This window comes from Dryas octopetala, chromosome 6, assembly GCF_963921425.1.
Source record: "Dryas octopetala chromosome 6, drDryOcto1.1, whole genome shotgun sequence".
NCBI lineage: Eukaryota > Viridiplantae > Streptophyta > Magnoliopsida > Rosales > Rosaceae > Dryas > Dryas octopetala.
The window spans coordinates 5,188,476-5,199,299 of record NC_141371.1 but is presented as its reverse complement, the minus strand read 5'-3'; the positions used below and the strand labels follow the sequence as shown (position 1 = coordinate 5,199,299).

Genomic DNA, 10,824 nt, shown 5'->3' with positions numbered 1-10,824 from the left:
GACCCAACATGCCTGCTTAATAAAACTTCATTCACATTTTGCTCCATTATGATGGACTAGACTCTATTAATTATTATTCTCCAAACATTTTACATGATCAATATCCCCATTTGTGCCGCCAATCACGCCAGATGGCATCTTTTCACCCGAAAGATCTTGAATGAACGGTCCACTATAGCCCCCTGTTTTTATGTGTTAATGCCTTAATGGGTATTTAATTTTGATTATGGGCTTGTTCATAGGGACTAAAATGGCCATCATTGGGCTAATTTAGACCAATTTAGGGTACACATAAGCTAGGTAGGTCTATCATGTATTCATGGGTCAGTGCTTGTACTAAGACTTGGTGGTGGCAATTCCTATCATAGCCTTCAAAAGAAGTATATGATTATACTAGTAGAGTGAAGGAATCCCAAGAAAGAATGTAGAGTTTGGCATGTTACTAAAGCAAGACAAAGGCAAAGAAAAGAAGCACACACACAACACAAGAGACCAACAGGGCAATATCTAGGCATACTACATTACTACCTCTTAGGGATTTACAAATATTCCATACAGATCTTAGGTGTGCCATTGTATGTGATCTACTGATCTGAGAGCTACACTGTTCACTGCCATATGCATTGAAATTTACAACCAAACAAAAAAAAAGGAGAAAAAGAGAGATTATGCCCTATAGTTTAATATAAAATGTGCATGAAAATCATCAGTAGAAATATGGTTTTTTCAAAGGTAAAGGGATAGGGGGAGAAAAATAAAAGAAAAAAAAGAAAAGATGGTCTTTGCTTTTTTGCCCCTTTCTCTTTTTGGTGATAAAGTGGAGAGAGAGGCTCAAGAAGTATGCTTGGAAAGGGCGTGCTTAAAAGATAAAGAGTTCACACAAGAAAGATGAAAGATCCGCAATTTTTCTAAATTTCTTTTGGGGATGAAAGGTTATTATGGGCTGGAAGGCCCACTACATGAATTTGTAGGTTGGGCTTTCATTGTTCCAAGCTTAATAAATATGGGCTTCTATATCATTCTTTGGACCACAAGTAACTAAGCCGCAGCTTAAGAAATCTGGGCTTTGGTTATGGTCCACGTAGGCGTTCGGCCCATTACCAAGCGCAGCAAAATCCGTTACTCTATGGCTTTAGCCTTTTGTCTCCCGCTTCGAAGTTGTCATCCATTTCAGACTTTCTCGGTTGCCGAAAATTTCTCTCAGACCAAAGACCTAAACTATGCAATAACAATGAGACATAGAAACCACAAAAATTTACGTCTCTGCCACTGCCATGGTCGACTTCCCCAAATCGCTCTCTCCAAAGCGAGTTCTGAAGCTCCTCAAAGCCGAAAAGAATCCTCACTCAGCACTTGCCCTGCTCGACTCAGCCAGTCGCCACCCGAACTACACTCACTCAGCTGACGTGTTCCACCACATCCTCCGCCGGCTCATCGACCCGAAAATCGTAGTCCACGTGGGTCGGGTCGTCGAACTGATTCGGACCCAGAAATGCAAGTGCCCCGAGGAAGTGGCATTGACTGTGATTAAAGCCTATGCGAAAAACTCAATGCCCGATAAAGCCTTGGATGTGTTTCAACAAATGGAAGAGATTTTTGGGTGCAAACCTGGTATAAGGTCGTACAATTCTCTGCTCAATGCTTTCATTGAGTTTAACCAGTGGGAACGAGCTGAGAAATTTTTCGCTTATTTTGAAACAGTGGGTGTGTCCCCGAATCTGCAGACTTATAATATTTTGATCAAAATTTCTTGTAAGAAGAAGCAGTTTGAGAAGGCCAAAGGGTTGCTGGATTGGATGTGGGAAAAGGGTCTGAAGCCTGATGTGTTTAGTTATGGGACTTTGATAAATGGGCTTGCTAAAAGTGGTAATTTGTGTGAGGCTTTGGAGGTGTTTGATGAAATGCCTGAAAGAGGGGTTAGTCCTGATGTGATGTGTTATAATATTTTGATTGATGGGTTTTTCAGGAAAGGCGATTTTTTGAATGCTAAGGAGATTTGGGAGAGGTTGGTAAAGGACTCGGAGGTTTATCCTAATGTTGTTACTTATAATGTTATGATTAATGGTTTATGCAAATGTGGGAAGTTCAATGAGAGTTTGGAGATATGGGATAGGATGAAGAAAAATGAAAGAGGGCATGATTTGTTTACTTGTAGTTCTTTGATTCATGGGTTGTGCAAAGCAGGGAATGTGGATGGGGCTGAGAGAGTTTACAAAGATATGGTTGAGAAAGGGGGATTGCCTGATGTGGTTATGTACAATGCAATGCTCAGTGGGTTCTGTCAAGCAGGGAAGATTGAAGAGTGCTTTGAGTTGTGGGAATTGATGGAGAAGGGTGGTTGTCGTAATGTTGTGAGTTATAACATATTGATCAGAGGGTTGCTTGAGAATGAGAAAGTGAATGAAGCTATTTCTGTCTGGGAACTAATGCGTGAGAAGGCTTGTGTTGCAGATTCCACAACCTATGGAGTATTAATTCATGGACTGTGCAAGAATGGGTACTTGAACAAGGCTTTATCGATTTTAAAAGAGGCAGAAAATACAAGAGCTGATCTCGATGCCTTTGCGTATTCCTCAGTGATTAATTGGTTATGCAAAGAAGGGAGACTAGATGAAGCTTCCAGACTAGTTGATCAGATGGATAAGTCTGGCTATAAACCAACTTCTCATGTTTGCAATTCATTGATATATGGGTTTATTCGAGCTTCCAAACTTGAAGATGCTATTTGCTTTTTTAGGGGAATGTGCACCAAGTTTTGCTCTCCAAATGTTGTCTCTTACAATACTCTCATAAATGGTTTATGCAATGCAGAAAGATTTAGTGACGCATACGTTTATTTGAGGGAAATGCTGGAAAAAGGATGGAAGCCAGATGTGATCACATATAGCTTGTTAATGGATGGCCTTTGCCGAGGCAAGAAGATTGACATGGCCCTAAACTTGTGGCATCAAGCTCTTGAAAAGGGATTGGAGCCTGATGTAATTATGCACAACATTATAATTCATGGGCTTTGCTCTACAGGCAAAGCTGAAGATGCTTTGCTGCTTTATTTTCAGATGGGGCGTTGGAACTGTGTTCCAAATCTTGTGACCCACAACACCCTAATGGAGGGGTTTTACAAAATTAGAGACTGTGGAAAGGCATCAGAAATTTGGGCCCGCATTCTAAAAGCTGGGCTACAACCTGATATCATTTCCTATAATATTACTCTCAAAGGGCTTTGTTCATGCAGTAGAATATCAGAAGCCGTTAGGTTTTTAGAGAAGGCTTTGCATCATGGAATTCTTCCCAGTTCCATAACGTGGTACATACTTGTTAGGGCAGTTCTCAACAATGGGACCACTACGTACTCTTCTTGGGTTTAAAGTAGCGTGGAAGTAAGTTTTATCTCCTGTTGCTTTTCTTTGTTGATGTCATCGCATGTATTGTTGCATCTGGGGTCGAATGATGAGATGTCCACAGATTTTCTTTTATTCTCTTTTCAGCTTTTGTTAGAAATATGGATACATTAAATTCTATGTTGTCCCAGAAAAGATCTGCAGCAATGTGTCCTTGGCCTAGTTTAGATGCGACGATATCTACTGATAATGATTATGCACATGGATATATTCTTCATGAAGAACATGCTTTTCTTTTCAAAGTGACATAAGGTATGCACGGGTTGTACATTGCCTATATTTGTTTTTGAAGGTGTTGCATTCTCATTGCAAAAGCTGTTTCCTGATGCAGGTTGGTTGCCAAGCTTTTTATGAATCCTGGACAAGACTGGTCACTATTTGGCAGAAGTGTGAGTTTTCCTGAATTTAGATCACCAACCTTGCTCACCAGATTTAATGTCTATAGCTAATCAGTTCCCAATTCTGGGTCTATATGCATTTTTTTATACACTAGCGGGTTTAATACATACAGAAGCTCATGTTAAAAACATTGGTTTAATTAAAAAACTTGAGACATGTCTGGCATGAACTATAATAATCAAAAGTTCACAAAGCATCATATATGGTAACTCAGTTACATAGTTTTTGGTGGTTGCAGTGATATCACCAAGATCGCCTTTTGATGATGCAAAAACAAAGTGCTTGATATATCAAACCCAAGTTTTAAGATTTACTTGGGGTTATTAGTCATGCTATATTTGTGTAGTTGGATGCCCAGTTCTTTAATGCATACTGGACAAGACTTCAGGTCATTATTTGGCAGAAGTGTGACTTTCCAGAATTTATATCACCAACCTTCCTCACAGATTTTCATGCCTATAGCCAATCAGTTCTCAAGTCTGGGTCTATATTGATTTTGTTGTAAACTAGAGGGTTTAAGAACATATAGAAGCTCAAATTAAAAAAATATTAGAGTTATTGGTTAAAAAAAAATTTGAAGCATGATCAATAATAATCAAAAGTTCATGAAGCATCATATATGCTAACTCAGTTACATAGTTTTTGGTGATTACAGTAGTATCACCAAGATCACCTTTTGATGATGCAAAAGAGAAGTAGCGTGATATGTATCACCCCCAAGTTGTAAGATTTACTTGGGGTTATTGTATCATGCTATATTTATGTAGCTGGGAAGTAGTACAGCTGAAAGACTGTTTCTAGTGCTGCTAGTAGTGCAGCTGAGAGACCGTTTTCAGTCTTCTCTTTGGGTAATAGTAGAAATGTATGTAGTGGATTTCGTTTCTTAGATTTTCTAGATAGACTACACTTGTAAATGGATATGAGGTGTGTCCTTAGGCTTTGGTTTTTCTTTTTTCTTTTTTCATTAATTCAATTGACTTGATCAGAAAAAGAAAAAAGAAAATTCATGCTATATTTGTGTAAACCCAAGCTATATTTATCTATAATAATTAAGGCTGAATATTTTACAGCATAATATTTTTGCCGAAGGGGCTGGAAGTCATCACTTTCTTTCCTCCTCTGTCTTTCCCTCTTCCGTTCTTTCTGTTTCTGATAACATTCTCTGCTCATAGATGAACTGAGAACCCAAACCCACTAAAATTGCCCCGAGAACTACAACTTTTTTCCAATCAGGTGCTGAAGTGATGAAAGAATCAACAATTCCTATGAGTAGCAGGCCAATTAGTGCGAGGTAAATGTTCCTCCTGGTTTTTGATCCTGCACTGGCTTTAGTAAGCTCCTTGATCTTCTTTATTTCCTCTGTAGCTTTCACTTTTTCTTTTGGCTTCCCCTGCGTCAGACTCTTGAAAAATAACCCTTCATTTCGGTCTTTTTCAATCTCACCTTCAAATGCTGCTAACTCATTTTCATTTTTCTCAATCTCCAAGCTGTTCAATCCTGCAGATTCCTCAAAGGCCTGCATGCGGCTGTCTATATTCTCCATTATCTGCTTATCACAAATGAATTAGAATTGGATTATCAACAGAATTTCATAGCAAGTCGTGTTTTATCTTTAATGCATTGCATGGACTAGGAACTTAAACAGACCCTGGCGCTGGCTTCATCCAGTCCTTTGAGGGCATCTTCTCCAATCTTGTCAATCTCAGCTGTGGCCTCTTCTCCAAATTGGGTAAGATATGCAGATCTTTCATCTAAGTAGTCGGCAAGGCGGACTTTCTGAGCTTGAAGCATTGCTATCCTCACGAGCAGCTCTTGCTTCTGAGTATCTCCTTGAGGTGGAGAAGAGTCGGATTCAGAATCGGAATCATTGGACTTGCTGAAGCGCACGATGGAATGCTTTGCATTGGACAGTCTTCCTGTGTGTAAGATGGTATGTCTGGTCCTGGTGGTGGTGGTGAAAGAGGTTTGAATGAGTTTGAGGGCAAGCATCTTATCCGTCTTCAGTGTTGGCTTTGGGTTTGTAAAAAGGGAGGGAGAAATAAAGAATGAGAAAGAGAGAGATTTTATATCTACAGTTGAAGTCATTCTGAGCCTCTCATGTGGTCTTTACATTATCCATTAGCATAAAAAGTGTTTCTACACATAAATGCTTGTTAAAGGGTGGGATTTTATCACCTCATTATGTGAAAAATTAATGTCTTCTAGGCTTGGGACTGTGGTCCTTTGTACATCGAGTTACACTATCTTTTGTTTTATTAATTAAATGAAGTATACTTATCAGAAAATAAAAACTTTCACCAATATTCTTTGCGGATGGTGTTGCTGGCTTTGTTTTTATTTAATTTTCCCTTTTTCATTTTCATTGCAGATTCCTTCTATACAGTGTATGAATCCATAGAACTATGAGGGCCCAATCTATAGTAGAATTGAAATTCAGGAATGCTATTGCTGGCCCACAGCCATTTAATGAGTTGATATTATGGATCTCATTATGGTTGTTAAATGCATTATGACCTCACTAATACGTGGTGCTTGATTCAAACATACCTGATGCAATGCCTACGTCATGAAGATGAAGATAGGTTTTTTTTTTTTAATAGGTTTAAAGAGGTTCTCATGTCGAAATTCTTGTATACAAGAAATGTATACAATTTCTCTCAGCAAAAATGGTCACATGCCTAGTCACATGACTAGTATATGAGGAGTTGAATGTGTAACTGTACTGCAAAAACAACATAGACATAATAATCTCAACCTTAGTACCTTACCAATTAAGAAAAGTTTAACAAAAACCTGTAATCTAATTCGAAATGAACACACAAATCCTCCAACAACCTTCTCTAGTACCCCCAACCTTTAAATGACAGAAAAACAAACAAGCTACAATGGCAGTCCAGCCAGCAGATTCACAAGTGCCAGTCCTCATTCTCTGGTGCCTTAGTGTTGTATCAGTGAGGACGCCCCGTGACCTTCTTGTAAGTATACCACTTAGCAATCCAGAGATACACAAGGAAGTTGATGAGGCTGAGAATGGCCAAGAGCCAGTAAAAATAGTCAAGATGGCCCCTGTTCAAGTTATCTGGAATCCAACCAAGCTTCCGATCCCTTGTGGTTACTTTGGTTACAATGGTAACAAGCAGAGTACTGAGGTAATTCCCCAATGCAACAGTGGTGAGTGAGAGAGCAGAGCACAAGCTTCTCATGGCATCAGGTGCCTGGTCATAGAAAAACTCCAACTGTCCAATGAATGTGAAAACTTCTGCACACCCAACAAGAAAGTATTGGGGTACTTGCCAGAAAATTGACATGGGAATGTACTCAAGATCGTAGTAGTTGTTCTTCCTCACAATGTCGAGCCGAATAACTTCCAAGACCCCAGCAATGATCATGGAAAATATGGATAGAGCAAGGCCAATGCCCATCCTTTGTAGCTGGGTAAAACCTCTTTCATGGCCTGTGTACCTCCTTGCAAATGGGACAATGAATTGATCATATATAGGAGCCCAGAAAATGACACTGACTGTATCAAAGAGGGAAAGAGATGCTGATGGGATCTTGAATTTGGGGCCCATGTGTTGGTCCAATGTGTTGCCTTGCAAAACAAACATTGTGCTCATTTGGCTGTAGACGGTAGCAAAGACTATCCCAGATGCCCATACTGGAAGCAACCTGATAATGGACTTGAGCTCCTCTACTTGAGTAACTGTGCAGAGTCTCCATGGGTTTGGCAAGTCCTTAACATGGTCAACCTCGGTCTCCACAGCAGCCTTGTCAAAGAACCTGGAATTTGACAATATTGATAAGAGGATCAACTTGTAGTTTGTGGTAACCCAATATTGCATATGCTAAACCAATTTATAGGTTCAACTTATATGGTTATGTGATTGACTTGGAATCAATTTGCTAAAAACAACAAGTAGCTTACTGAAATTCTACCTTTGAGTGCTTACCTTAACTTGTCTGTGTGTTCAATCTTACGGCTTCCTTGGATATTACACTCCTCATCTGCAGTCTCAAAGAGAAGAGACTTGTTAGCTGGAACCTTCACATTGTATTTCCTGAAGGATGCAACAATAACCTGAAAAATCCTTGTGAGGGGACTCCCTCCAGGTTTTTGAAGACGGTACAACTTGCTACCCAAGAAAAAGAACATAACTGCAATTGCCATTGCAACTGCAGGGATTCCAAACCCCCAGTTCCACCCCACATTCATTTGTATCCACACCAAAACAGAGGAAGCAATAAGTGCACCAATATTGATTGAAAAGTAAAACCAATTGAAGAAAGAGCTCTTCTTTTTCCTCTCAACCTCATCAGTTTCATCAAATTGATCTGCACCGAAAGATGAAACGCATGGCTTGATTCCACCAGTACCAAGTGCAATCATGTACAGTGCTGCGAAGCAGACTGCTTTTTGTGATGTTGTTGGGTGGCAACCAGACTCATTGCAGTATGGCTTTAGTCCATTGACAGACGCAGTGATTGTTAAGAGTGTCATCCCCTACAAAAACAGAAAAATTCTTCAACATATATCTAGAGAATTGCAAAAGAACATAATTCATATAAAGATGTTGGGTTGGCCAAAAGCCTTTAAATCAATTTATTTAAATGTAGTCAAAATAGCAACCAATGAAAATTTTGATTTGGCTAGAGTATGACCAAGAACGAAAGATCACTATAATTTGACAAAACACATATCAAAGTTGTAATCTTGATGTGAAATTGACTAACATGAGCACTAAAAAGCTCGATAGTAAAGCAATCACTATTATCCATTTCAAACATTCATGATGTAATTGGGACCAAACTTACAAGAGCATAAATAACTGAGAAACTGGCAATTGTCCAATATCTTCCCAGATATGCATCAGCTATGAAGGCTCCTAACAATGGTGTGATATAGCATGTCCCAGACCAATTAGTGACATTATTTGATGCAGTGACATTTCCCTGGTTGAGACGTTTCTCAAGATAGTTCACCAGATTGGTACTCATTCCATAGTATGCCAATCTTTCACAGCATTCATTTCCTGAAACAGAATTATTTATTGAATCAAAATCATATTTGATTTATATAAATAGGGGGAAATTAAAAATAAAGAAAATGAATGATTAACAAAACCATACCAAGAATAAAGCGGCATGCCTTCCAATTTCCAGTCTTCTTTTTATTAGCAGGATTTTTATGGATGTCTACTGTTCCATCCTTGGTGTAAACATCATCATCCGCCATAGTGCCTTGCAGATTAGATATCTTCCAGGCCTTGTTGTGCTTGGTATTTAAAACCAAAGACTCACCTACAAAATCATCATAGTTACGCACAAGCTAAAGGAAGAGTGATCATGAGTTCATGACAAGTTTGAAAGTGATAACATTGGCTTGGATCCATTCATTTGGTAATGCTTAGTTGGAAGTTAGATAGGAATGCTATGGCCAACTCAATTCTAGATTCTCAAAATATGTAATTCTGAACATGCATATTTCACCAAGCACTTGGACATATAACAGAGCACATGTATGGCATACAACATTACAGACCATCTATCTTTTGGAGAATGGAATCAATGGATCACTCCAAAAGTGGACTAATCATCATAGATGGTTTTTGATAAGTATAATTCAAGCAGCATGTACATGGACCACATGTCATTACAAAAAGAAAAAGGGCATACGTATATCACTTGAGAAATGGGCATGATTAGACATAGCTTTTGTTCAAGAGTCCCTTGAAAAAAAGGAGCTCAAAGTCAGAATGAAGGGTAATTTGAAATACAGAGGGGATTATGCACTCTGGTACTGCATAAATGATACTTCTAATCATCGAGCCCAGTACTCACAACAACTGGCCCACCAAGAATAAACAAAATAGTATCTTTTTCCTTGAGCATAGTCAGAACTCAGAAGATATAAGATATATAAATAAGAGCAAACTAGTTAATTAGATTTCTTCAACTCCAATATAAAATTAAAGGGTAATTGTTCTATAGCACCAGGGAGCATTCTAGAGACCCCCCATCATCAAAGAATCCATAACCCCTATTTTATTAATCAAAATTTAAACAGACAAAAGCACAAATAAGCAAACGTTGAGTCAAGCCTAAGCAATGTGTTCTCATTGTAAAAGTCAAATTCCATTTGTGCACGAATGGGGTTGTTCAATATAAAAAGATAAACTCCACAACCCAATATCATATTAAAAAACAAAAAACAAAGAAAGAAAGCATGATTGAGGACTAGCACAGAGGATTTCAGTTTCACACTTAAGTCAAGCCTCAAAATTGGAAGAGACAAAAAACCGATTAATATTTTAAAAATATGAGTCATTATTGAAATAAAAAACATAAAAAAGAGGGAAAAGCAAACCACTTGATAGCAATGCAATGTTCACTCTTATTCAAAATCGATACATGCAAATTGGAAACATGAGAAAATAGACCCATAAGAGAGATGAGATGTAAGACCCACCCACCATTCAGTACTCTAAGAAATATTCATCATTGACATGAATGCTTGCAGATTATACTATCCCAGAGCAGACCCAAAAAGGCAAAAACTATCACAGAGAGAGAGAGAGAGAGAGAGAGAGAGAGAGAGAGAGAGAGAGAGAGAGAGGGAGAGAGGGAGAGAGCAGTACTCATCAGGTGTAAGCATATCACATACCTTTGGAGTTAAAAGCGAGAAAAAAGAGTGTGAACTTTTATGTGGTTAATTGGTGACTGGTGATGTTGATTACTGAATTTGATAGGAATAAGAATCTGAGCAAAACAAGGAAAGCTTGCCCGGTTCCTGCTCGCACACAGCAAAGGGCCACGAAATTATATAGAAATTAAGTCAGAGACCACCTTTACTACCTCTTTACGTTGGAATGTTGTGTACGACTATTACTTTTCCTATTTTATGTTTGGAAAGGATTTTTTATTTTTTTTTGCAATAAAAAGATGCTAATCATGCTTGAATGATTATCGGTCATTGATTAATATACAATTATACATCTATATAAAATAGTCTATATATTTGCTTATACAC

The 10,824-nt window shown here is 38.4% G+C and overlaps 3 protein-coding genes across 4 annotated transcripts; 1 reads left to right on the top strand and 2 right to left on the bottom strand.

Moving 5' to 3' along the window:
* Positions 1-1,180: 1,180 nt before the first annotated feature.
* LOC147281490 (Pentatricopeptide repeat (PPR) superfamily protein) lies at positions 1,181-4,590 on the top strand. Its single transcript, XM_086246025.1, has 3 exons — positions 1,181-3,377; positions 3,530-3,650; positions 3,730-4,590. Exon 1 carries the CDS (start codon positions 1,275-1,277, stop codon positions 3,363-3,365), a length of 2,091 nt encoding a protein of 696 aa, XP_086102151.1. The 5' UTR covers positions 1,181-1,274; the 3' UTR covers positions 3,366-3,377; positions 3,530-3,650; positions 3,730-4,590.
* Positions 4,591-4,811: 221 nt separating this feature from the next.
* LOC147281489 (8-amino-7-oxononanoate synthase) lies at positions 4,812-5,970 on the bottom strand. The gene is made up of 2 exons (XM_086246028.1): positions 5,445-5,970; positions 4,812-5,343 (listed from the first exon to the last, which is right to left on the bottom strand). Exons 1-2 carry the CDS (start codon positions 5,880-5,882, stop codon positions 4,900-4,902), a joined length of 882 nt encoding a protein of 293 aa, XP_086102154.1. The 5' UTR covers positions 5,883-5,970; the 3' UTR covers positions 4,812-4,899.
* A 582-nt stretch (positions 5,971-6,552) lies between these two features.
* LOC147281488 (protein NRT1/ PTR FAMILY 8.1-like) lies at positions 6,553-10,580 on the bottom strand. 2 transcript variants are annotated; one of them, XM_086246027.1, is made up of 5 exons: positions 10,459-10,580; positions 8,925-9,095; positions 8,610-8,827; positions 7,748-8,298; positions 6,553-7,577 (listed from the first exon to the last, which is right to left on the bottom strand). In XM_086246027.1, the coding sequence occupies exons 2-5, from the start codon at positions 9,028-9,030 to the stop codon at positions 6,746-6,748; spliced, it is 1,707 nt and encodes a 568-aa protein (XP_086102153.1). In that variant the 5' UTR covers positions 9,031-9,095; positions 10,459-10,580; the 3' UTR covers positions 6,553-6,745. The 2 variants fall into 2 exon arrangements, with proteins under 2 accessions (XP_086102153.1, XP_086102152.1); XM_086246026.1 differs by lacking the exon at positions 10,459-10,580 and adding an exon at positions 10,268-10,368.
* Positions 10,581-10,824: the final 244 nt, after the last annotated feature.